General features: G+C 52.9%; 1 protein-coding gene across 3 annotated transcripts in view; it reads left to right on the top strand.

Moving 5' to 3' along the window:
* SIDT1 (SID1 transmembrane family member 1) overlaps positions 1 to 26,722 on the top strand; it is a 77,392-nt gene that overhangs the window by 47,410 nt on the left and 3,260 nt on the right. For 2 of the 3 annotated variants that reach the window (XM_006132924.4, XM_075905064.1), the window contains exons 11-24: positions 2,361 to 2,432; positions 3,850 to 3,998; positions 4,828 to 4,901; positions 5,570 to 5,636; positions 7,352 to 7,425; positions 8,198 to 8,321; positions 10,645 to 10,762; positions 11,408 to 11,544; positions 14,760 to 14,868; positions 16,901 to 16,977; positions 18,621 to 18,667; positions 20,871 to 20,976; positions 21,647 to 21,757; positions 23,629 to 23,742. In XM_006132924.4, the coding sequence (XP_006132986.2) occupies positions 2,361 to 2,432; positions 3,850 to 3,998; positions 4,828 to 4,901; positions 5,570 to 5,636; positions 7,352 to 7,425; positions 8,198 to 8,321; positions 10,645 to 10,762; positions 11,408 to 11,544; positions 14,760 to 14,868; positions 16,901 to 16,977; positions 18,621 to 18,667; positions 20,871 to 20,976; positions 21,647 to 21,757; positions 23,629 to 23,742 (1,379 nt within the window). Of the gene's footprint in view, positions 1 to 2,360; positions 2,433 to 3,849; positions 3,999 to 4,827; positions 4,902 to 5,569; positions 5,637 to 7,351; positions 7,426 to 8,197; positions 8,322 to 10,644; positions 10,763 to 11,407; positions 11,545 to 14,759; positions 14,869 to 16,900; positions 16,978 to 18,620; positions 18,668 to 18,764; positions 18,857 to 20,870; positions 20,977 to 21,646; positions 21,758 to 23,628; positions 23,743 to 26,722 lie in introns of those variants that run through there. The other variant, XR_012897137.1, reaches the window with a different exon arrangement.

Raw genomic sequence — 26,722 nt, 5'->3', positions numbered from 1 at the left:
CCGTGCTTCTGAGGCTTTGCCAGAGCAAAGCCTCAGAGGCGCGGCACCCTGCTGCCGCTGCGGCTCTTCTCCCCGTGTCCCTGGTCTGCTGGGGGGGGGGGGGAGGGCGCAGCTAGTGTGCCCCCCCCCCAGCAAATCAGGCTTTTGTTGTGGACCCTGGGGCAGAGCAGCTGGGGCGCTGCCGATTGGTCCTGCAGCGCTGCTCTGGGCACTACTGGACCAACCCGGCAGCACCCCAGCTGCTCTGCCCCAGGTCCTGATTCAGCCGCTGCTGGTCAGTTTCAGCAGTGGCTGAATCAGGACGCCTGGGGCAGAGCAGCTGGGGTGCTGCTGGGTTGGTCCAGTAGCGCCAAGGAGCAAGGAACGGTGCTACTGGAGCAACCCAGCAGCACCCCAGCTGCTCTGACCCAGGCGTCCCCAAGTCAGCCGCTGCTGAAACTGACCAGTGCTGACTACAGGAAGCCCGAGGCAGAGTTGCTCTGCCCCAGGCTTCCTGGAATCAGCCGCTGATCAGTTTCAGCAGCAGCTGACTTGGGGATGCTTGGGGTTCTTAAGTTGAATCTGTATGTAAGTCAGAACTGGCGGTCAGTTTCAGCTGCGGCTGAATCTGGACGCCAGTTCCGACTTACATACAGATTCAACTTTTAAGAACAAACCTACAGTCCCTATCTTGTACGTAACCTGGGGACTGCCTGTACAGTATCAATTACCATAAACTAGACATGGAAAGTGGGAAGCTCAAAGCACAGGCTAACCTAGAGAGTCGTGAGCCTGTATGACTGAGGAGGGGCTGGAGTAGAAAGTGCCTCTGTCTTAAGGCCCCAGATAAGAGGGAGGGCAAGAAAGATGCTTCTTCACGCAGGAACCACAAAAGATGTCTGCTCAAAAAGCAATGCTGGCAAACTGTTCCTGTCTGTGGAGAAAGGATGGCATCTTGCTCAGCAGCAGATCAGGAATGGGCAGGGGAGCAGCCCCCAGAGGCAGGGACTAGGCATATCCTGGGCAGGATCATACCTGCCTGGGACAAATACTGTGGCCAGCCTGCTTCTTTACCACTAAAGCGATCATGTTATAATAACTTATGCCAGTCAAGTATCCTTGAGCTGACAGGTTTCTTGTGCCTATGCACCCTGTCACATGTACACCATGTGGCCCGTTGTAGTCTAGTCCCCCTGAAAGTACTGCAGTCTCACTTCAGGTGTTGGGTTTAGAGGGTGGGAGCTGGGTGGTGTTAGTGGCCTGTGGCACACAGAAGATCACACTATATCATCTGGTGGTCATGCTCCCTTCTGGACTTAAACTATAGGACATGTTTCAGGCCCTCATATATTATGGTAGAAAACCTGGCTTGGTTTTCAAGACGACCTCCAGAAGCTAGACTGTTTGGAACAGGAGGAGTATCTCTTGCCACTCCTATCAGTGTGAAGACCGGTCATGTGCCTTTAAATCTAGTGATGGTATTTGGAGACATACTGGTGACTCTGCATTAGGATAAAATCTATGCACCTTGCTTTGCGCACTGATTGGCCAAAGAATGGGTGTGACTGACCCATTCAGCGTGACTGGTGAGCGTAAATTTGTGCTGCTGCCCACATGTGGCTTCATTAGGTCATTTCATCTGCATAAAGCTTTACCCTCTACACATTATGCAAATTAGATGAGTGGGGAAGGGGGAAGCTCTCAGTCTTGGCTTGTACTTGTCACTGTTCCTTTCTGATTTAGAGCCTCATGGATTTTCTTTAAGTTGTTTCCTCTGCCCCTTGCTAGCTACATTGGCAGTCTTGGGTCATCCCTCCCTTCCCTTGCTGGAGAGGGAAGTCAGATGAGGCTGTTTTCTGAGGGACAGCTCTTCCTGCCTCAGCTCAGTGTGAGTGGCTGGATTCTGTCTTAGGAAGCCATCCCAGTGTTAGCAATGGGAGATGGTTGCCATCTTTGCTGGGAGCAGCCTTGCTTTCACCTAAAAGAACATGGAGGTCTAAGGGCACCTGTAGCTCTTCCAGTGATCGTCATGGAAATTAGCTGCCATTTTGGGTGAGAGGAAAACTGAGACTGGAGGCAGAAATTCATGACAGTCCTTGAACACTTCAGCTATAATAGACTCATGACAGAATTGCAAGAGTTGGCAATACTGGAGCATGGAGGGGACAGGGAAGGGGCCTAGGCTTTGCCGAACTTCTGATGTGGAGGTGACCAGAATGATGGGCATTGGCTTGTGGTTCCTAATGGATTCTCTGCGGCGGAGAGACCTCTGGTTTGTGGTGTGTCCTGTGGGCAGGGAAGGAGGTGTGTGCTTTTACATTAAGTAGTACAGGGAGGTGGGGCAGGTTCAGGGGCTCTTCATTTGTTTGTATCCATCGCAGGATCTGGGACGGTGGCTTCCTCGCATCCCATCGCAACTGGCACTCCCGAGGGAAGCAGCTATGGAGCTATCGGTACGGAACGCTCCGGAACCTGAGAGCCTGGCACCTGGGCTGCATGGGCAGCTGCTTCTGGGGGAAGGAGCCAGTATGCTAGAGGACCCCTGCATGGCCCCAAGACTGTCTACAGAGGAGCCTCTGCCCCACGGGCCACCTGCTGATTCTGAGACTGGGCCCACATAACCCCACTGCTTGTGGGGATGGGGAGGGACACAGAGCAATGAGTGGGCTGAAGGAAGGGAATCTATAGCTTGAGGCAACTCCTGCAAGGAGCTGGGCTATGAGTCCCTTCCTGCTGAGTCTGTCCATGTTGCCCTGGAGGGGTGAGTGCTAATGAAATGCCACGCTGCTATCTAAGATTATTCAGGCTCTGCACCTCCAGGACCAAGACACAGGGGCCTGGGTCTCCTGCATGTTGGCATAGATCAGGCCAAGGGGCCTCAAAGCCCAAGGGCTTTGAACTGAGGTTGGGGAAGAGAGTGGCTCTGTTTTTGCTCAGCGGTGTGGAATTTTTAATTCCTGCTCTGCGTGTTTAGTGTGACTGCTATCCTGGCTCAGCCTTGGACTAAGGATGCTGGTACTCGGATTCCAGCCAGCAGATGTGGTGTATCTGCTGGGAAAGAAAGGCAGAAGCAGGTGCTTATCTGGTGCAGGGAATAACATGAGGGTTTGAGAAGTGGAGTAGAGTCAGGGCTTTCTTCTGGGATCTATTCTGACCCAGATGTAACTCCAGATCCATGTCAAAAGAACTCCTGCTTGAGCAGGAAGTCTTATCTTTCTGTCCTTTAAGAATGTCAGGGCAATTTAGAAGGGCCCCTTAAGATTCTCAAGCAAGTTAGCAAACCCTGACCCCGTTCTCTCTTGCCTCTTCAACCGCCACAATCTTGATGCTTGGTCCACATGGCTGCTCTGAGCCTATGTCGGCAAACAGCTGGCACGCAACCTGGGCAAACACAACACAAGGTGCAGGGGGGTTCAACTGGCCCCCCCCAGCGGGTGATACTGGTCATGGGACCAGCCATGTTCCCATCTGCTTCAGGAAGCATGCCGGGGCTGGGGGCTGACTCTCCCTTTGTTAGATTTCATTTTCTTTTCTCTTTTTTGTTTTTAAACTTATTTTAGGACAGCTTGACACGCAAACTATCTGCAAGGCAGTTCTCAGAGGCCACTGCTGGCTCTGAACAGCATGCCACAGCCTTTACTGGCTAGTATGGCTCTGATTCCCCATCTCGCAGGTTAGAAGTAGCAAATGTTATGGAAAAGAAAGTGAGTGAGCAGGAAAATGCTAGGAAGTGTCCTGTAGCCTAGACCAGAATTTTGTGGGCATTCCCAGGTATGGCAGCAACCTGCTCCTGGCATGGAGAACACGCCCTTGTTTCTGTGTACAGAAGGATTTACCCTTTAACAAGAACCCTTCCTTCCTCATTTGCAGACGAGTCCAGCTCCAGTGGCGGCCGGCAGTTGTCATCCCCCGAGCGTGGGCCCCCCCACGGTTCTGACACGGACAGCTCGGTGGAGGAGGAGAGCGATTTTGACACCATGCCTGAAATTGAAAGTGACAAGAATGTCATTCGCACTAAGGTCTGGCTGGTGCTGCGTCCTTGTGCTAAGCGTTGCATGTGGGCATCCGCTCTATGGGTCCAGCCATCCGTGCTCATTGCCGTCTCTCTCTTTGACTCTGTTTCTTCAAGGGCAGATGAATGGCCTTCACGTGACTTACTGTATCTAATAATCCTCCGATACCCAGAACGTTTCCCCAGAGCACTGATTGAAAACAAGCGCTAGTGCAGGCTACAGTGAACAGCCTCATTTAGGAAACTGGAGAGATGCTGCTTTGGTGGAGGGTGGTGCAACCTAAAAGGGTGGAAAACAAATGAAGGGGTTGAAGTGGTAGAAGAAAGCAGGTGGCTGATGGTGGACATTGAGACGTTGGTTGGGTCGTGCCTGTAAGGATAGGGAGGCCAATAGAGGATACAGAGAAGACAAGGAGCCAAGTGACCGACAGCTTGTATCAGGAACTTAAGTAACATCTCTTCTTGTCCCCAGTCCTTATGATTGGTCAAATGATTCCTTGGGGCAGCTCTTAGAGTACATCTGTGGTTACAGCAGGGATGAGTTAACCCATGATCTGCAAGAGGGAACGTGGTTTGAATGGCGTGGAAAGTAATTCTACTCAGAACAATTTTTAAAGTTTGTTTTGTTTTGTCATCTTATTTCCAGAGAGAACCTCTGAGCTTTTGTTTGGGGCTGTCCTGGGCTTGCTTCCTCAGGGAATCCCAAGGGTTCCTCACAGGGGAAATAACAAGTTTTACCCATCCACTTGGATCTTCAGAATGCATTCAGGCTTTCTAAAGGTTTCCTTCTCCTTCATGAATTCTCCTTCTGTCTTCCCTCTGTGTTTACATTGCAGATGTTCCTCTACCTGTCAGACTTGTCCAGGAAGGATCGGAGAATTGTCAGCAAGAAGTACAAAATCTATTTCTGGTAAGTAGAGGAGAGATGGATAGTTTCAGTCCCTAAGCCTGGGCCCAGATTTCAATTTAAGGGCCCACATTTGAGTTCCCAGTGTCCTCATTTGGGGGTACACTTAGAAGCACATAAACACTTTTTAGGCTCCTCTCTAAGCTTCCAGCTGTCATCCTGACCACCATGATGTGTATATCCCCATTTGAAGTGTGTGGTGCGCACGGGCATTTAGGAATGAACGCAAGGGCTTGTGGCCATCTGTATTCCTGAATTGTGGTGCACGTTCACGCTTCAGGTGCACATCCTCCTGAACTCTCCACCCCTAGGGCAGCATTACTGTTTTGCTGTGGCTCTGAAGAGCTACTCCCTGTTGCTCCATTTGTCTGAGTTTGTCTTCCACGTGGAGTCATGTCCCTCTGGGAGGTTGCAGGTCTGTGTATCATTACACATGGGGTCACATGCAGGGTACCCAGTAAGCCAGGGATAGATCTGGGGAAAGAACCCAGGAGTTATGACTCCCAGTGCTCTCCCCAACAAACACTAGGTGGCCCTGAAAGGGAAAGAGATGGGGAAAAGCAGGGGGGACTGCATGGAAGACACAGATGCAGAGCCCAGCCTGTTCTGGTGCATGTGGGAGGAGGCTGTGTTGCTCCAGGTAACTGATGTACTTCTCCCCCTTTTTGTAGGAACATCATCACAATCGCTGTGTTCTACGCGCTGCCTGTGATCCAGCTAGTCATCACCTACCAAAAGGTGAGTGCTCCCGGGGGCCTGGCCCTCTGCTGTTCTTCCCCGATGGCGCGCTGAGGTTCGGCAATGCACTTAGCCCTAGAGCCAAGCCCTGTTTGGGGGAGGGGGAGTGAATTTTCCTAACAACATCATTTATGAGCCCCCCCCGGTGCTTCCTGCATCCAGCCAGTTCAAATCCACTGTGAGTCTGAGCAGAACATCCACCTCCTGGCCAGGCACCTGAAATGCCATGCTCGTGTGTCAGCACTGCATGTGGTGAACTCAGCAAGTCTTCCAGCACTGCCAGCACGAGCCCCTGGTTGGTGGATTGGTTGCTTTGAGGGAACTGGGGTCCCGATGATGAGCCAAATCCTGTTTGTATCAAGCATTGTATTACCTTAGCCAGCCCTTATCATGACAATTGAGTGCCTCCCAGTATTATGAAGGGTCTTGCTCTCTCCCCATTCCTCTCAGCGCTCTCTGTCTGTGGTATTGTGAAATTGGTGAGAGAAGCATGTCTAGCACTCAGGTTTGTTGTCACCATCCTGCCGCCTTCCAGGAGCGAATGGCAGCTTCTCTGGCCAATCACCGAGAGAATGCCATCTCTCGTGCACATGCGAGCCTCGCTCCGGGGGCTGACTAGCCCCCTGATCCGGTGCCAGGGCTACCCAGTTCTTGTCCTCTCCCAAGGATATTTTTAGGAGGACAATATTTCCTAAGGGAGGGTGGGACAATGTGTGAGTCTGGCCTGAGGCAGTCCTTCCCAACTCCCGCATCCCGGCAGGGCTGGCTCAAGTCACTCGCTTGAGCCCTGCCTGTCCCTGCCCACTCCTCGTGAGGCTGGGGCTGGCATCCATGCTTGTCCAAACCCTGCCTGCCCCCTGCACAAGCCTGGGGCTGGTGTCGGCATCACTTCTCACCAGAGCCCTGCCTGCCTTCCCAGCCCTGCTCAGGAGAGGCAGAGTTTGGGTGATGGCCACTCCCACCTCCAGACATTGCTCTGCACTGCCCTTTTTGCACAAAATGGGGCACTGGCAGGAACAAATGGGACAAATGCCCAATTTTGCCTAAGAAACTGGGACTGCCAGGGCAGGGCTTAAAAAGGGACTGTCCTGACCAAAACAGAACCCTTATCTTTGAGGCCCTATTGTCTGATTCTCAGTACAGCTGTACCGGTCTCTCCACTACGTGGGCCAACGCACATAAAGCAGGCAAACTAAAAACAACAAAGTAAAGCAAATGCTCTTGACTGGAGATGGACTGAGCAGATGGCCCCTGAAGCCCTGCCTGACACATGGGCTGGCAGCTGAAGCTGGGTTAATGAGGGATGGAAACTTTTAGGCAGCTTTTTCCTGTGGTCAGGTGCAGATATTCCGGCGTTACAGCCCTGGCTCTTTAAAATTTATCTGTGTTTCTTAAAAAAAAAAACCCAAAACCCAGACACACATCCGTGGGCCAAGAGAGGTTTTCAAGAGCCAGGCCAAAGTGTTCATTGTATGTGCCTTGAATGCAGTCTTTCGGGACGTTCCATCCATCCATCCATGCCATGTGTGTTACCTGTGGGTGGATTGTGACAGGCAGTTTTCTGGGCACAACCCTGGGCTGGGCTGCATCCAGTGGTGGTTGGATGGCACTGTCAAGTGCTAATTCTATGCTGATATGGTTCACTTTGCCCTCTTCCTCTGAGCCGGGGTGAAGTGCAGTTTGTGCAAGCTAACACCTCTCCCGTTGCTCTGCAGGTGGTGAATGTAACTGGGAACCAGGATATCTGCTACTACAACTTCCTCTGTGCCCATCCTCTGGGGGTCCTGAGGTGAGTGAATCTCTTGTCCCTTCACTGGCTGGCTCACTTGGCCTTACAGTTCATCATCGTGGCAGTGTCGGCTGGACGGGCATTGCCTTCCTCCAATTCCCCCTGCAGGGAGTGCAAGGTTTTCGCAGCTACCACGCTAATATAGTCAGTGTGAGGTTACTGTGTAGGATCAGGGATGGGACTAGGGCCTCTCTGTGCAGTTGCTGAGGGGGCTTCCCACAGTGTTACATTAGGGAGACACCCAGGGTGTGGGGCTTCTGGGCAATTTCAGTTCTCTTACCATCGCTGCTCACTTGGGCGCATGTGACGAAGGAAGCCCGGTCCAGCCTTTATTCCAGAGCACCGATCCAGGTGAAGCAGCAGTGGGGAAGCGCCCTGTGGGTTAGGAGACCAGCAGAGAAGGAATTGCAGCATTGAGCCAGGCTAAATGTGCTGACCCTGGATGTCATGGCATGTGAAGCCTGTTAAATCCGCCCCCGTTTGGAGAGCTCTGCCTAATCCTTTGACTTCTTTAGGGTGGCAGCCTTTGTCCTGCTGAACCAAACCTTTCCACTGGCCTCTTGCCCTTAGCCTAGTTGAATTTGGATGACTTTCTGCTTCATGCAAGGGAGCAGACTGGGGGATCACAATGGGTGCTTCTGGCTTTAAAATCTGTGGACTTGCTGCCAGGGTGGCTGTGGGAAAACCTCCTCTGGGAGGCTGGAAATATCTCTCTCCCCTCCTCCCCCCCAATCCCTTTGCTCCCTCTCTGGGGGGCTCGTCTTCCCCACAGCGCTTTCAACAATGTCCTGAGCAACGTGGGCCACGTACTGCTGGGCTTCCTCTTTGTCCTCATCGTGCTGCGCAGAGACATTCTCCACCGCCACTGGCTGGAAGCCACTGACACCTGCACCCTGGTATGGAACGATCCCTCCCCCCCCCCCCAGCCTGGGCAGGGCGGGAAAGCGCTGAGCCTGGGCTCCTTGCTGGGTCTGCACTGACAGGTGACAGAGCCCCTTTTTGGGGGCAGCTGCACTCTGAGTGGGGGGCACACTTGGTGCAGCCACACGTCCCACCTGGGGCACTACCGGGGCGAAACATTTCTGCCTTTTGGGTGGGAGCCAACATCCAAGCGGGGCCCTTTCCTTCAGTGCCTGCCGGGGAGGGAAAGGGGCTGACCGCAAGGCACAAACCAATTCTAGTTAGCGCCTGGGGTGCAGGGAAAGGCGGGTGTCTGAGCTACAGTCCCTTGGCAAAGGCCTAGCTTTGGACTTGTAATGTGAACATCACTGCATGGCATCCAGGCAGCAGGGCCAACAGCCGCCATGGGCCCTGGGCCAACAGGGGGCAGCTCTGTGTCCCTGGACGGGGTGGAGCCAGAGGCAGAAAGGGTTGGGCCACAGGCAGTCAGCTCTTTGTGCCACCCAGACTGAAGTGTCCTCCCCCTTCCCTCCCCCCCAGGCCTCAGAGCGGTGCCCCGGTCATGGGCAGCAGGTATGGGGGAAGGCATTGCCTTCCGAAACCACCAGCCTGGTTCCATCCCCAGAATGCCTGCTGTAGGCGTACTGTGGGGTGGAGTGTTGCTGCCCCCAATGCCTGCCCTCCACATGCTCTGGGGTTGAGGGGCTGGGGCTGTGTGCCCACCTTCTCCCCCCACCCCACTTTCTCTCCTCGGGGGGCCTGTGTCCAGGTGTCAAACATGTAACTCCATGAAGAGACCCTGCTGTTGACTCTGCCAAAGGGGCTGAGTAGCTCTGAGCAATCCCTTTTTGGAGGGTGAACGTCTCCTGTTTGTGGCAGGGTATCCAGATGCCTCCTGAGCAGCACAAAGCCGTCAGGAGAGACTCAAGCCTTTCTGTGCCTGTGTAAGGAAGGGAGACGAGCCCATTTTATTCCAAAGGAACTCGGCTGGCTCTGTGGGACCTGCACTGGAGAGGAAGCTTATTTTAACCAGAGATCTGGGAACCTGCAGGCTTCTAGCCAGTGCTCCATTTGTGTCTGAGCTGAGCCTCCAAGTGGGGCAGTTCATAGCCCCAGCACCTCTCTGCTTGTGGCATCTGTTAGGAATGTAAAAGCAAAAGTGCTTGAGCCCAGACACCTCTTTCCTTGCAAATTAAACGCTGTGTCCAGCTCTGGCCTTCTGGGGTCTCGCAGCAAAGAGGTTTCTGTCTTGTATGTCGTTGTATGGCATTAGAGGCCGGAAGCACTGCTGGCAATGGCCTTGAGGCATCAGTAGGTGGCGCTGTTCCCCGAGTTAGTTCTAAGCTAGCACCCCAGTGTGGTGGGGATTAGGGGTTCTAACTTCTTTCTTCCGGAGGCCCCCGCAACGTGCTGCAAAAACTCCACGGCCCATCTGTGGCACAACAGCTGCTTTTCTACATGTAGAAGCCAGGGCTGGCATGGGGGGGGCAGCAAGCAGGGCAATGGTTGAGGGCCCCCAGGAAGTTAAGCTTCTCCGGCGTTGGTGTCAGCCCCATGCGTCAGGGCTCAGGGCCTCGGGCCTCAGCCCCATGTGATGGAACTTCAGATTTCTGCCAAGAGCCACAGGGACTCTAATGCCAGCCCTGCTTGCGGGCCTGCTGAAACCTGCTCGCCGCCCCATGGGGGCCCTGGACTTGTGGTAGAGAACCACGAGTGTAGTAGGGCACATAAGGGTTCCTGAACGTTCAAATCAGACCTAAAATGGCTCCTGCCACAGAGCTTTTCTCAGAAGGGCTGGGGGGCTCCATTCCCCCTGCCTTGCACCTGTATTCTCATTCGCACCTGCAGTACAATGCCACTCTTCTGACATGATAGAGCCTTACCTCCGTGGTCATCTTAGACCCCTCTTTGCCCGGGTGTAAATCACCACGCAAGGGGCAGGGGAGTGGGAAATCCAGGCTGGGAGATCGGTGTACTGACAAATTCCCCCCGGTCAGCTGCGTTCTGCTTCAGGGGACCACATAGTAAATGTGTGAAAAATGGGGATGGAGGTGAGGGGGAACAGGTGCCTACGTAACACACTGCCCCAAATGTCAAAACTGACCCTATAAACCAGGAGACCCTATTTCTGCCCCCTAAGCCCTCCCTAGAGTTCCATTTGGCTGGGTCTTGGGCTGCAAAGTAGCCTGGCAAGGTGCTGTTGTGCGCTATACGCACTGTACACGTGGCATTTAGCTTGGGCAACACGGCAATGTAAGCTCTGATTAGTGCGGCTCTGACCCTGGGTCCATTTTGTTCTCTCCCCTCCTCCTCTCCCAGGAGTATGGAATCCCCAAACACTTTGGTCTTTTCTATGCCATGGGCATTGCTTTGATGACGGAAGGGGTTCTCAGTGCTTGCTACCACATCTGCCCCAACTACTCTAATTTCCAGTTCGGTAAGTAGAGCGTTCCAGCCAATAGCGAAACGTATGGGGAAGAGCCACTGGGCTTTCGCCCATGCAAGTGTGAAGCAGATCAGCCCAGTGGAACTTTGCCCCCCTCCCCACTGGTGGGGGTGACCTCTTCAGAACTTGCCCACTGGTTGGGTGCGCAGGGACCGGGTAGCTAAGGCTGTGAGTTTTGCACTGCAGTTGATGAGGCACCGTCCAAGTGAATGTGTCAGTGCTCTGCTAGAATTCCCTTCACCTCTGGCACTCGGCATTTAAAGGTAGCATAGATAAGGCCTAAATGGTTTGCTTCTGAGATCCTGACAGCCCCTCTTTTAAAGGGGGAAAAAAAAGTCATGGACCACTATCCACTATGTGGACCTCAGCCCCTTTGGCCTAGAAACTGTCTCCCTGTAGGCTAGGTTGTCTGTTCCCTCCAGGTGGCCCTGTGCTGCACTGGCATGTTCCAATCATGCCACAAGGCTTCACAGTGCCCAGGGGAGCTCGCAGGGAATATCGGAGGCCAGCCAGGGCAAACTGGCATAGCTCTAGGGAGTTGATTTACAGACGCTCTCTGAAGAGCTGTCCCAGTTCCCTGGGCTGCGAGTAAAGAAAATCCTCGTCTTCACTCTCGCTGTTCTCTTCCTTCCCCAGACACCTCCTTCATGTACATGATTGCAGGGCTCTGCATGCTCAAGCTGTACCAGACCCGCCACCCTGACATCAACGCCAGTGCCTACTCTGCGTATGCTTCCTTCGCCGTGGTCATCTGCCTGGCTGTCCTTGGCGTGGTATGGCTTTCTCCTCTCCTCCCCCGCCCCCTCTGCTCCCCGGGAGGGAGAAGCACTGCTGTGCCAATGGAGAAGAAGTATGGTATAGGGGGTGGGGGCACAGGGCAGCGGGGACTGCAAAGCCTGCTGGCACTTGAGGGGGGGGCATGTCCCTACCACGGGGCCTTGGCTCTCATTTCATAAAAGAGAAGTTTCTCATTTGTATGGCTGGGCTGGGGCGCTGGACCAAGTTGCCTGTGGAGGTGCTGAGAGCCGTGGGGGTGCTGTCAACCCTGGGAATGATGCAAACCATTTCAAGCCAGGAGGCACCCCTAGGTGCAGCCTCTTATGGGGCTGGAAGGAAACCTCAGAGCCGTGAGCTGAGACTAAATGGTGCGGCTGCTGCTGTCGCTGTTCTGGGCTCTCTCTGGGGAGCGACTGGAGGAGCAGCTGCCTTGGTCCCTTCTGCCACTCAGGGGCAATTCCACCCAGATCCTGCAGAGAGAGGGAAAGGGAACCCTCTCCTGCAGGCTCAGTCTCCTGGCACGCCTGCTTTGACTAGGTCGGGTAAACTAGTTTACATGGCTCCGATGACGGAGCCATGTAGTCTAGACACACCCATACAATGGGTCCCGGTTGGGGTGCACGAACCTGCCTCCCAAGAAGTCTGGGGCTGGGCACAGGTCAAGCGGGGGAGGGGGTGGGGGGAAGAAGCGATGCTAATGTGCTCTAATCAGAGTGCACCTTCTCCATCACAAAGGTCAATGCTGTGCAGGGTACAGTCTATTGCAGCTGGCAGGTTGCTCTCAGGAGAGGCCCAGGGCTGGGGTAATGGGAGGCTATGGGGCTGGAGTGGCCGTGGCACGTGGGGAGACCCAGGAGTGACTACAGCGTGAGCACTCACTCTGGGGAGTGGGGCTAAGGCTGCAATTGCGGGGGAGAAGCGGGCGTCAGAATTCAGGAGAGAAGCTTGTGCGCAGCCTGTGTGTGTGGCTCTGCCCAGTGCCTTGCTTTCGTGCTCTCGCAGCCCCATGCAGGCCGCACTCCTCTGAGACTTCTCAGTCCCTTCCTGGATACTGTAACGTTGGCTAGAAGGTCGGGCCCAGCGGGTAGTGATCAACGGCTCGATGTCTGGTTGGCGGTCGGTTTCTAGCGGAGTGCCCCAAGGATCGGTTCTAGGACCAGTTTTGTTTAACATCTTTATTAATGATGTGGATGAGGGGATGGATTGCACCCTCAGCAAGTTTGCAGATGACACTAAGCTAGGGGGAGAGATAGATGTGCTGGAGGGCAGGGATAAGCTCCAGAGTGACCTAGACAAATTGGAGGATTGGGCCAAAAGAAATCGGATGAGGTTCAACAAGGACAAGTGTAGAGTCCTGGACTTGGAAAGGAAGAATCCCAAGCATTGTTACCGGCTGGCGACTGACTGGCTAAGTAGCAGTTCTGCAGAAAAGGACCTGCGGGTTACAGTGGATGAGAAGCTGGATATGAGTCAACAGGTGCCCTTGTAGCCAAAAAGGCTAATGGCATATTAGGGCGCATTAGGAGGAGCATTGCCAGCAGATCTAGAGAAGTGATTATTCCCCTTTATTCGGCTCTGGTGAGGCCACATCTGGAGTATTGTGTCCAGTTCCAGGCCCCCAATTACAGGAAGGATGTGGACGCATTGGAGAGGTTCCAGTGGAGGGTGACCAAAATGATTAGGGGGCTGGAGCACATGACCTATGAGGAGAGACTGAGGGATTTGGGTTTGTTTACTCTGCAGAAGAGAAAAGTGAGGGGGGATATGATAGCAGCCTTCAACTTCCTGAAAGGGGGTTCCAAGAGGCTGGAGAAAGGCTGTTCACAGTAGTGAGGGATGGCAGAACAAGGAGCAATGGTCTCAAGTTACAGTGGGAGAGGTCTAGGTTGGATACTAGCGAAAACTATTTCAGCAGGAGGGTGGTGAAGCACTGGAATGGGTTACCTAGGGAAGGGGTGGAATCTCCATCTCTAGAGGTTTTTGAGTCTCGGCTTGACAAAGCACTGGCTGGGTTGATTTAGTTGGGATTGGTCCTGCCTTGAACAGGGGGCTGGACTTGATGACCTCCCGAGGTCTCTTCCAGCTCTATGATTCTATGAATGTTTCAGTCCACATTGACAAAGCAAAATCAACTTTGGGCCTTGGTTTAAATCCCCATAGAGGCTGCTACTCTCGTAACCCCTCATTGCTCAGATTTTCTAATATGAAACATGAATCTATGCTGCACTTATATTTAAAGAGAGGAGCCAGGATTCACATGGCTGTGTGCTACCAGGCTGCGACATTGAGGCTGATAGTTTAATCACACACGGATCCTGAGAAATTCCAGTTCACGATTCCTACAGTTATTTTAGTTTTGTTTTATTATGTGTGCACTACAATAGAGTTTCATCAGGTGAACACAAAATGCTGGGCAAAGAGACCTAAGATCTGGCAAATGCAAATAATACCTTGGATCCTATGGCCCTAAATACATCTAGAGCAGGGAGCACTTTGTGTTTTCTCTGTGTATGTTGTGAGATCATGCAGAGAAACTCCATTGTGTTATGTGCACCCACAGGGCAGACATTGAACTGTGGGAACCTTTCACTAGCTCTTTCTTTCCTGCCTCCTTAATCTACAGTTGCTATCGTAATATTGCAGTGACACACGTCTCATGTATCATTGCCTGCTCATACCTAAAAGGGATGAGCAAGTGTGTTACATTGAGCACCTTTCTTTTGGCACTGAGGGAAATATTATCTATGTGGCTGGGCAGGAACAGGGGCTTGGAGAGTCTGTCCTCTGAAGGATCACACCTGTCTCTGTTGTTTGTGCTCTTTCCAGTGATCAGCTGGCGCATCGCCTGGTTTCCTAAGACATGCGGTCTTCCCTGTGGTCTCTCCTTTGTGCATCTGCAGGGCAAAACCACCTGGCTGGGGTTGTTTTTAGTTTGCACCTGCCAAGAATGGCCCATTTTTCAGAGCAGCACCGGCAGCTCCCTCACTTATTTCAGTTGGAATTGTGGGGGCTCAGCACTCCTTTTGTTGAACTACCTAAACACGGGTTGCGGAATCTGGCTCTTGGCAACCAGGCGGAGTGCTTTGGCCCTGTCCTTGAGCAGGTGCTATGCTTGGGGCGTGTTTCTGATAGCCGGGGGGAGGAGCTGGAGGCTGAGTGACTGGGGGCAGTGCTTGGAAACTTCCTGTTTGTTTTTCCGTGTTGGTCCCAGGTGTTCGGCAAGAACAAGGTGTGGTTTTGGGTTATCTTCTCCTTCATCCACGTCGTGGCCTCACTGGCTCTCAGCACTCAGATTTACTACATGGGCCGCTTCAAAATGGGTAAGCTCTGAGGCTTGGGAGAAATTGGCTTTTTCCCCAGGTGCTTATGCGCTTCTCGCTTGCCACCCTGAGTGAGGCCCGAGACCCCTTTAAAGGCAGTCTGGCTGCTGGCCCCTGTGCTCCAGGCTCGGGGGGGGGGGGGGAGACTGGGGTGCCGTTCTCCTAATGCTGCCTTCTTGTCCTGTGCTGTTCTTACGCCTCTGTAGAGCGCTACACAGGGACCCTCTCTATGGCGCTCTGGCTTACAGGGCTCCCAAAGACGCTGTCCCAGGGACTCTCTGCTCAGAGTGCCCCTCTCTGTTGTGCCCAGAGCTGGTGCAGCTGGGAAGCATCTGTCCCTCTCCCTAGACGTGCAGGCCCCAGCCAGCAGTTGCGCTCCACTTCTGAACCTCTTTCTTCTCTCTCTCCTGCTGTCCTTGGCTCAGATGTCCCTGACGCAGGTAACCCACAGCTCCTTTCCTTCCATGTTTGGCGGGTGTGCAGCAGGGTAGCGGCATGCATGTCCTTTGAGCCTGATGTGTGGGTTCTTTAGGAGTGCGATCAGCAGTGCACTATGAGCCACAGGAAGCACACACGGCAGTGGAACCGCCCCCGTGCCAGTGGGGCTGAAAGTCACTTATGTTTTTTACAGATACTGTCGTGTTGCACCTGAATGGGGGTGTGCGTGTGTGCGTGTGTGCGTGTGCGATACGACAATACCTATAAGAAATGTGAGGGGTGGAGTATGGGAGGTCAGGCCCAGGGGCTGGGAGTGTGTGTGGGGGTGCATGCAGGAGTCAAGGTTGGGGGTATGAGGAGGGGCTTGGGGCAGGAGGCTGGAGGCGTGAGGGGTGCAAAAGTCAAAGTTGGGGGTATAAAGAGGGGCTCATGGTAGGGAAGGTGTGGGGGGTGCAGGATTCAGAGTTGGGGGTATAGGGGTGAGTGCAGAGGGGGGACAGGAGTGCTATGGGGGTGGGGCTGCAGTTGCACATACTGGTCCCTGTGTGTTGCTTTTCCTGCTGCCTTCCTTCTTTGCCCTCCCCTGGGCAGCTGGGAGCGAGAGGAAGGCAGCAGGCTCTGCACTTTCCCTCCTTCCTCCCTGAGAGTCGCAGGCAGCAGGAAAAGCAACACACAGGGGCCAGTATGTGCAACTGCAGCCCCCACCCCCAACATGGTGGTGGTGGGCTCGGAGATGGGGCACTCCCAGATGGATGGGAGCCCCAAGCCAGCCCCTCGAATCTGCCTGGCTGACTGTGGCTGAGTGTGGCAGCCTGCAGGGAGCCCTGGGAGCCAGGCGGGGAGGGCTCAGCCCCTCCCCCTGCAGCTAAATGCCCCAGCTGGTCGGCTTTTTGCGAGAGCGCTGCACCGGGGTGCGTGAGCTTCCTTCCGCCTCTTGCAGAAAGGGGGCTGCGGTCGGAGCAGGCGCACACGGGAGCTCCAGCCTGGGCACTCTGGAGTCTGTGCCGGTTCCCGGGGGCGGGGCTGTGAGCAGGCGGGATCCGTTGGGTTCAGGCTCTCCAGTCAGGGCAGTGCAGTAGTTTCAGGGGCTGGAGGAGGAGCTGCCCTCTGAGAGCTTGCAGCCTGGCAGTGGAACTGGACAAATCTCTCCCTAGGGGCAAATCCCTTAGAGGGGGGAAGTGTGGAAGCTGCTTTGCCATTCCCCAGGCCTCAGCCTGTGCTCCTCCCTCCCTCTGTGGATCAGTCACAGGGTGTGCTGGGCATGCTAGGGGGATATGAACAATGCCAGTGGGGGAGAGGTGGGTGTTGAAATTCTGCTTGGGCAAGCACCATTCAGCTGACAGCTGTCTGTATTCCACTGTCCCCTTGCTGAGCTGCATTCCCCACACACTGAATCGCTGTGCGCTGCTGCACCAAGGATTTGCTCCCCACAGGGATGACAAAGCCATCAGGCTTGGTGGGTGCGGGCTCCCCACTTCCATGCCCTCCTCAGTTAGCGTCACCCTGCTCTCCGGGCAGCCAGACCATCTCACTGCCCCCTCAGGGCTGTTCAGCTGGGTACCTTGACTCTCCTCTCCTCTCTTATCTCCAGCAGACTTTGGGATTTTCCGCCGGGTGGCGATGGTGCTGTACACAGACTGTATCCAGCAGTGCAGCCGGCCGATGTACATGGTAGGTGGCTTCCCCAGCCCTCGCCTGGCCTTGGCAGTTACTCAGTTGCCCGCTAGGGAGAGTTTAAAGCTACGCAGAGCATGTATGGGCAGCACATGTAGCTCTTCAAGTGATGGACAAAGAAAAAAAATTAGAAAAACCCCTCCAACAAAAGAAGCAATGGCCCTTCGTCTGGAATGCCACATGCTTTGCCTTAGGCTGGAGGAAGCTTCTGCAGGGAGTTGAGGTGACTCAGACTACATCTACACTGCAGCCTTTTGTCGGCAGAGACAATGCAAATGAAGCACTCATTAGTATTTGTTGCGTTCTCATTTGCATATTTTCTGCCAATGAGGTTTTTGCGCAAAAACAAGCAGTGGAGACAGGGCTGTTTTGTGCAAAGCCTCCTTTTGCGCAAGATCCTGTATGCCTCCTTTTTTGAGGCATAAGGGAACTTGCACAAAAGGGGGTTTTTTTGCGCAAAACAGCCCTGGCTACACTGCTTGTTTTTGCGCAAAAACCTCTTCCGCAAAAAGCATCAGCAGAAAATATGCAAATGAGAACGTGACAAATACTAATGAGTGCTTCATTTGCATTGTCTCTACCGACAAAAGGCTGCAGTGTAGACGTAGCTTCAGTCAAGGTGAAATTTAAAAAAAAATCTGTTTGCCTAGGGAAGTCAGCGCTGCCCTCCAGACAGTCTCCATCTTACAGCCTTACCGTGGGAATGGCTCTTTCTGCTTTAGCTACAGAGCTGAAGCTGCTGTTATTCCTGCCTCACCCTGGGGCACATGGCGTTCTGCAGACAAAGACAAGAGGTGGCTGTTACCCAAGTCCCTTGAACTCGCCTCTTGTCAAAGGCCGTTCCGCACTGACTGCAGCCTGGCGCCTAATGTACCTTATGGGACGAGCCATTCCTGTCTGTCCCAACTGCCTGGGAATTGCCAAGCAGTTCGGCTTCACACCCCCCTCCATTACTTTTAAAAAAGATGCTTCATTTACTTCTCCCAAGCAAGCTACCACCCTGTGGACCTTAAGCAAACATTAAGGATAGAAATTCACGTCTACAACACCAGAACAAATAGAATAGGCCTGCTCTCAGCACATCTTCCACTTAGAAAGTCTGCAAAGGTTTTCACCTCCTATAGTTTCTGTAGTTAGTTACAGTGAGCTGAAGCTGATAATTCTTGTAACTGGAAATGGGTTTTTCTGGGGAAAAAGGGAAGTTCTCTTGTGTATTTGACAGTTCTTTGTGCTTAATCATTTTTCCCTATTCCCTCGTGTAGTCGGTTTCCTTTGCTGACTGAGAGAATGTTTTTTAAAGAAATAGGAAAAATCGTATTTATAAAATCACAAAACCTGATCAGAGAATTCAGGGGTAGATGCATTACCGGAAACATTTTGGAACAGATTATTTTCCACTTCACAATATCTCCTTTACAATCCATAAACATGGGATCAATTTGTTTTCCTAGCACAAATATTCACAGTAAAAGGATTTGAGAGTCACACGTTCTCGGACTTGTGAAAGGCAAATTTTAAATCCACGCACGTGTCTTGAACTGCGGTGACTGAGTTCCCGACCGGTGCTCTTTGCCGCATTTTGTACAGCTTAGGTGAAGACCGGACGTTCCGCCCCAGTGATTATTGTGTTTTCTCCCCAGGACAGAATGGTGCTGCTTATTGCTGGAAACCTGGTCAACTGGTCCTTGTGAGTAGCACCGGGCGTGGGCATGTTTCGGCGTTGCTCGTTGTGGGTGGCGGGGGTAGGGTGGAAATGCAGTGGTGTCTGTGTGGGTGTCTTCCAGATGCTTCTGTGGGATTTCTGCAACCCTCCAGGCATTGCGGAGCTTGAAGCCAGGGACGTGATGATCCTGTTCGAGCTGAGAAGCTAAAACAGGTCAGGCCTGCTCCGTATGTACTTGGGAGACCTCCAGCAAAACTGAGGTGTCACAGCCGGCAGTGTTGGTGGTTTGGTTTGGCAGGTGGGGTCCCCTCTAGGTGTGACATGCAGTGCACAGGGTCACCTACCCAGGGAACTCAAATCCAGTCATTGCGGCTAAGAACAAAGGTGGAGATGGTGCAGCGCAGGTTTCAGCAGAGGTGACACAACCCTGGCATAGGGTCTGGGGTACATACTCAGCTCACTAGATCTCGCTGTGCAGTCATCATAGCGGTTGTCACCCATGCTATCGAGATTGTGGCTTGCTTGGGCAGGCTACCTCCTGTACAACTTGTGCTGGGTACACCTCCCCCGAGTCCAGACACGTCCAGCGCCCTGACATGAAGTTAGACCATGTTGCTGGAGGGGCCAGTTCTTGGATGAGACGTAAAATCAGAATCCTGGCCTCTTGCTGCCCTTTCCCAAGGAAACTGCTTGTTAAAAGTTAGTTTGAAGGAGTGTCTTGTGCCTCCTTATAGCCACCCTCTGCCGAATTCTTCATTTTCTGTCCTGGCTTAATTTCCTCCAAGGCTCTCTCCATTCTCTATGGACTGGGGGTAAGGCAGGAACAGCTATTGTATCTTTGGCATAGCTGTGAATTTCCCTACGTTGAGGGGGCTGCTGCTTTAAAGCAGCTTTCCAGGCATTTTGCCCCCCCACTAGTGGTCCAGAGCAGACCAAAGAGAGCTCTGGCCCTGCGACCACTGAAATGAAGCTACTTCTGGTTGCTTAACAGTCCATAGCCATAGCACAGCTGCCCAGGAAAGGAAAGAAAGAAGGAGAATCCCAAATTCAACTGAAAAACAAGGGAGGAATTGAGGATGTCGGAATGTCACTTTTCAGCTGGAGTTTAGCCCCTAACTTATGTTCCTAGGCAATGCCCACTGTAATTTTTAACAGCTAGTTTGTGTGCCCTGTTGTTTGTGTGGGTCTTCCAAACAGCAGCACGCCACAGGGAGCTGTGATCGCGAAACACAGAAGTTGGCAGGGGCAGGCCCCGAAACTACTTGACCGCCTTAGTTTAAAACTAACTAGAGAATCCAAGCTGAATTTGAAGTGGCTCTAAATGACGGATTCCCCTGCTGCCCAGTAGGGCCAACGAGAAAGCGGCTCTTGCAAGTCAGTAAGAGGGGCAGCAAGGGGTGCTCTAGCCCAGTGTTTCTCAATCTTTTTTTGCTCATGGCCCCCTTCTGAGCCTCGTTTACCTCTGTGGCCCCCCTCATAGCCACTGTTAGTTGGGAAAAAAGGTACATAATTTACCTAATATTCTGTTTTTTCCATGTGGCCCTGTAGAGGTAAGTGTGGCCCCTGGGGAACCATATGGCCCACGGTTGAGAACCACTGCTCTAGTCATTCCTTCTCTGCCTCCCACCCACTGACAAAATAGTGGAGAGTAAGGCCACAACCCCACTTACCAGAGGCTCAATGCACTGGCGATTGATCTTCTGAAGTTTGATTTAGTGGGTCTAGTAAAGACCCACTCAATCAAACGCTGAGGGTACCCCTGTCATGGGAGTTAAGGGAAGTTGACAGGAGCATTTCTCCCATCAACTTGCTGTGGAAACACCTTCAGCCAAGCTTGCCGCTATGTCGACTCTAGTTACGTTATTTATGTAGCTGGAGTTGCGTTCCTTAAACCAACCTTCCCCCCCCCCCCCACGGTGCAGACCTGGCCTCAGATGGGAAAGCACAGAAGTGATGGCAGGATATATGGGTTGGCTGTGTGGAGGTGGGGGAAATGTCAGGAGTCCTGGGTTCTGTTCTTAGCTCTTCTACCAACTCCCTTTGGGTCAACTTGGACAAGTCACTTCCCACCTTCTGCCTTAGTTTCCTATACCTAAAACAGGGCACCAAACCAAACCTGTGTCTGTCGAGTGTCTGGTGATAGCTGGAGCCATGTTCTGGAGCCCCTCTCCTGGCCTGGGCAAGAGAGTTGGTTAACGTGTCTGTCTCTGTCCCTCCCTTCTCTCAGTGCTGTCTTTGGACTGGTGTATCGGCCACGAGACTTTGCCTCCTACATGCTGGGGATCTTTATCTGTAACCTGCTGCTGTATCTGGCCTTTTACATCATCATGAAGGTAAAGGAGGTAGCCCCAGCTGCATGTCGTGATCCTGGGGCCTGCCTTTATTTTCTCTGCCTTCCCAAAGGGGGAGCAAAGGCAATTACCTGCTCAGCTGCTTTTTACAGAAATGTGGGGCAACCACACATCAGTCCCACCTTAAAGTATATGGGGTACCAATGCATTCTGGGACTCCAGAGCCCCTCTCCCTTAGAGTCCACTGCACTGTTGCTGGGAGCAGGGGTTTCTAGGCAGTTTCCACACAGAATGCTCTGTAGTGTGAGATGCCTTAGGAAGGCAGGTTGGGCTGTGATAGCTGCAGCACTTTTGATGGCCTGTACATGCCGCGGGGGACGAGCTTCTCAAACAGAGCTTGTAAAACTCCTGGGTTGGCATCTGCGAGAGGATGGAGGGCACTGTTATGTCTCTCTGCAGACAGGGCCTTAGACTCCCCCAGAAGGGCCAGAGAGGAAGTCTGAGCTTTCAAAAAGTCAAAGAGGTTGCTGATTTTCTGACCCAAAATTGAGACTAATGTATGCCTTGGGCTGCTGGCCGGGTATACTGGGTTCTGGACAGTTACCCAGTGCTGTGCCTGTTGCTGTGACTGGGCGCACAGTCGGGCGGTTGCTGGGGAGGACATTGCACATTGCCTCACTGGGCTGATTCTTGTTTCTTTTCATTGTTGCAGCTGCGCAGCTCAGAGAAACTCCTGCCCATTCCATTGTTCTGCATTGTGGCCACGGCTGTGGTTTGGGCTGCAGCTCTTTACTTCTTCTTCCAAAACCTCAGCAGCTGGGAGGTAAAGTTGACACATTTATTCCTCTTGAGCCCCCTTTCTGTCTGTCTGTCCCTCCATCACTCTGCTCTGCTCCCTTTTCCTTCCCCTGCCCATACTTCCAAATGGCCCTTTTTCTCCTGCAACCATTGTCTTAGAAAAGGAGTCTGACTCTTTAATAACAGTGATGGGCAAAGAAGGAGCCAACTCTTTCAGTGTATTGGAAGGCGAGGGACTAATACAGACCTGAGTCAAAAATAATTGATACTCGCACAGGGACAGCCAAGGGCACTACGTACCACACCATTTGATCCTGCATGTTCCATATTGCACTGCCATGAATTGAGGTGGTGGTGTGAGAGTGATCCAGAAAGAACACTGGCTGTTGGTGGAGAGAGAAAATATAGCTGTGCCTTGGTAGCCCTGTAACGGGAGGTCTTGTAGAAGCTCCCAGATTTCTTTGGTGGGCAATGTCTCTTCTCTTCCGCATTCTGTTTTGTATAGAGAGGCATGGGCTTTGTCTTTCCAGTGTCTTTTTAGACTCTCTCCTGTGCTCGGCATGCTGGCCATGCAGGAATCATAGTTCCGGAACGCCATGTTCATATAGAATATCGATTTTAAGATTCTGGGTTGGAGTAAGCAGAGAGCAGCTGACACTGGCGTTGGCTTTCACGCAGTTGTGTTACCCTGGGACTGACACAGCTGCATTAGAGAGACAGGGTAGGCAAGGTAACTTCTTTCATTGGACCAGTTTCCATTGGTGAGAAAAGCTACTGGGCTTCCCCAGAGCAGAACAGACAGCATGTGCACAATAAACTACTTCTGCTAAACTAAGGGGCCATTCTGTGAAGTGGCCTGTGGACACCTCTGCAGCCTTAGGATGAAAAGGAAGTTAGTGGGCTCCAGATTGCTGTAATAAAACATCAATCCAGTCTCTTGAAGTCCATGGGTTTTTTAGTGTCAAGCAGAGTTATGATTTTAAGATCCCAGGTTTGTCTTTTGAAAGCATTGTGCCAGTTTTCCTGTGAGGATGAGGACTGAGAGGACAGATGTAAAGTGTTCACCCACAGGTGAGAGAGTGTTTGGTTTTTTCCAAAACTTTTTCAAAAGACAAACCTGTGAGCTTAAATTCATTCCTCTGCCAGACACCAAAAATCACAGACAAAGAGAGATGCTGGATTTATGGCTAATTGTAACCGTGTATAACTGTTAATTCCCCTTTTTGTCCTACCACTCTGGAGGTGGTAACGGGCCAGACTATCTGGAACAGACCCTTACGATATGTGCAAACTACTTTTGCTAAACAATTGATTCTTGTATGTAACTGACCATGGGAGTTCCTTCCCCATAAGGCTGCCAACCCTCCAAGATTGTCCAGGAGTCTCTAGGTGTTATGTGATGGAAACTCTCCAGGAATACGTCCATCCAAAATTGAAGATGGTGCTAAAATGGAGAGTTTGAACTGCTGCTTTCAGTGGTGTGAGGGTCAAGGGATAAAGACGGGGGTAGGGGGGGAATCACAGTCAGTGTTAGACTTTCTGAGCAACTCATAAGCCAACATTGCTGGGAGTCCAGGCGCTGAGTGTGTAGAGATTTGTTTCAAGAGTGAGCAAACGGGTTTTTAAGATCTGGTTCTGCCCTTGCTTACACACAAGGGCATGGCCGATGTGAGAAGGCTTGGGCAGCCTGAGCTAGGCAGCAGTTTGAATTTGCTGGCTGTTTTGCGTGGTGCCCAGGGAGCAGCCTGTGCCGAAGGGCTAGGCTGGAGCGGGGGGAGGTTTGCAGAGTGTGCGGATGGGCTATGTGAGTAACATCCCATGCAGGTGTCTGTCCCCACTCTGTAAGAGAGGGTCTGGGAGCCTGCTCCGCCTCAGCCCTCTGTCCCCTCTCCCTAGGAGACCCCGGCGGAATCCCGAGAGAAGAATCGCCCGTGTATCCTGCTGAGCTTCTTCGATGACCATGATGTCTGGCACTTCCTCTCAGCGGCGGCCCTCTTCTTCTCCTTCTTGGTGAGCCCCATCTCCTGCCCACCCCTCCCACCGCGCTCTCCTGCGCCTGTTCTTCATCCCTCCATCTGTTCCCCTCCCCATCTCTCTGTCTTGCTGGGCTGCTTCCCGGCGCCTGTTCATGCAGTCTGCTCCTGGGGAGGATCCGCCCGTCCTGGCCTTGTCTGTCCGCCTGCACCACTCTGGGCCTGCCCCCCCCACGGGAACGCTCCAACTCCGAGTTCACCAGCACGGTCTCCTGCCCTGACTGAGTGGGCTTGTTTCTCACCCCCCGCTTCCATTCTTTTCATTACTTCCTGGCCTGGAGCCCCCTTGAGGACTGTGGCTGACGCAGTCATAACGGGACTGGAGACACTGCCCTTGTCCCTCTTCTCCCTCTGTCTCGGCTGGTCTTGCCTTCATGCCCAAGGGAGCCCCTCTCAATGGGAGGACACCCCATGAAGCCCCTAGCAGGAAGCTTTGGCTCCTCCTGGGCTTCCCTAATTGAAAGTGGCAGGGAAGTTGCATTAGCCAATCGGTCTGAGCTTGCTGCTCTTCCTGCCCTTGCTGTGTCATGCCAAGGGCTGCGATGCCCTGGGTAGTGGTGCAAGTGGAAATCATTTCTTGCTGGTACTGCACTCCCAGGAAGGACACAAAGGGGACGTAGTACCTCCGTGTGCCTTCTCCCCACCCCCTTCCAGCCCGGGGCCTCCATGCTCTCCACGTCCCCTCCAACACTCCCCCGACCTGTCTAAAATTTTACAGCTGCATCTGATAAACACCTGGCAGGCTGCCTCGTGCTCCATGACCCCTGTTGTATTCCCAGGTGTCACAGGATCCAGCAGAACCCCATGCTGCAAACCACCTCAGTGAAGGAAGGCTAGGAAGGCTGATCACCTCACTTTCCCTTAACACGCTATCAATGTCTCCCTTATGGCCAAACTAAACTTCTGCCAGCTCGCCTTTATCTAAGGCCCGGTCTCCACTGCCACTTGACTGCACTGCAGCTTTCTAGCTCAGGGAGGTGAACTCCCCCCCCCGCAATCCCCCCCCCAATCGCAGCAAGCGTCAGCTCTGTAAAGTGCCAGTGTAAACAGGCTCCCGGCGCTGTTAGCGACTCCCCTTATGGAGGTGGTTTCTGTGGAGCGCTGGGAGAGCTGTCTGTCCCAGCGCTCCTGCTGTGGCTGCACATTTCACTTTAATGCGCTGCCACGGCTGCACTTCAGTTGTAGAAGTGTAGACAAAAATCTAAGTCTTGCTCTCCTCCAGGCCTTAGGGAAGCACAGATGCTGCACTGACCATCTGAGTTTGGTGGAAGAGAGGCACAGAGCTGTGTGTGCCATGTGCATCTTGGTAGCACTACAGCCCAGATTGCCCCTTTTTTATGTCAGGACGGGGAATAAACCATCAAAATCAGCTTGGCAAAACAACATGCAGGAGAACTGTCTCTGGACAGAGAAGCAATTGATCAAAACCAAATACCAGGCCAAATCCTGCTCTTATTGAAACTGAAAGGGGTTCTGCTATTGAGTTCAATGGGAACAGGCTTTGGCATTTTGAGAGGAAAGAACAAAACCACTCAAGCCAGGGCTAGGTTGCTAATACCACAGGCGTCAAAGGCAGCTGATTCATATTAGGGTTGTCAATGTGACTTTACTGTTAACCAATAAGCCTGGGCTTCTCAATTAATCCTGTCAAGTACATGCACTACCTCACCACTTGCTGCCTCTGATTCAGAGGCAGCAAGATGTGGGGGAGATGGGAGACAGTACCTGTGGGGAGCTGGCTTTTAACCTGGCTCCCCATGATCACTGGATCCTGCAGGGCCGCCTGCCTCCCCGCCCTTGCATTGCTGCTGCTGATAGAGGCAGCAGCGCAGAGGGTGAAGGGGAGAGGCGGGAGCCAGGATACGCAGGAAGCTGGCTTTCAAGCTGGCTCTCTGTGCCTGTCGGCTCAATGGAACCACCTGCCTCCCTGAGCACCAGCTTCGTGGGGCTTCCTGCTGCCCCTCCTCCTGGTCCTGCTGCCTCAGAGGCAGTGGGGTGGGGGTGGAGCAGCCTCGGTCTCTGGCGGGCCCAGGTGGGACCAGGCTCACCATGGACAGGTTAGTCTGTGGAACTGAGGCTGCACCGACATCCCACAGAACAGCCTCTGTCTGCAGTGAGCCTGGGCAACCCCGGACAGAGGCTGCTCTGCAGCAGCCTCCTCCACTCCCCCCCGCCTGCTTTTAAACTGGCTTCCCTCACGGATTGGCTCCCGCCTGCTATCCTGTGCTGCTGCCTCTGTATCGGAGCATTCCCTGGGAGTGGGGCCGGGAGCGTGCTGGCTGCCAGCCCCGCCCCCCGGGGACTGTCGAATAGTCGTGTAACCGCTAAAATGTGATCCGGTCACACAATTTATTCAGTTACTTGATATCTAACATCCCTAATGCACATCAGAAAAGCAGCAGACATTTGATCTGTCTTGCAAGGGAGAAGCCAGCAGTCAATAAAGCTAGAACAATCTCTGTACCATATCTGGCTCCTAAGTCCATCTGTAAAGAGTCAAGGAAATAGGACGTCTCCAGATTACCTTAAAGACCCTAGTCCCTTGGTTAGAATGCTCCCATCAGTATATGGGCAAAGGTATGGGACTGGAGCAGGAAAGAGGCAAAATGGAGGTCTGTCCAGGCCAGGGCCTTTTAGCTTCTGCCAAGTGAAGGGAAATCTCTTCTCCCTGTGAAAGATGGTGTGAGAGTCACATGGGCAAATTACATCTCTATCACCCTGCTCTCCATATAGTTCCCAAAAAGTCCCTTAAGTCTAGAAAGGTGTTTCCAGAGTCCATTTTGAGCTAAGTGTTCCTTTCAACTTGACTTGTCCCTTCATATTCTGGCTCAGTGGCATTACTGCAAGAGCAAACATTCAGTGAACATAACGAATATTTATAACTTCAGATGCCAAGATATCTGGCTAGAAATAGCATAATCTAGAAGTACCAGCTATTTCACACACATGGCTATTCC

The sequence above is a fragment of the Pelodiscus sinensis genome, chromosome 1, assembly GCF_049634645.1.
Source record: "Pelodiscus sinensis isolate JC-2024 chromosome 1, ASM4963464v1, whole genome shotgun sequence".
NCBI classification, from domain to species: Eukaryota; Metazoa; Chordata; order Testudines; family Trionychidae; genus Pelodiscus; species Pelodiscus sinensis.
The sequence above is the reverse complement of the archived record's forward strand: the minus strand, read 5'-3'. Positions and strand labels throughout refer to the sequence as shown.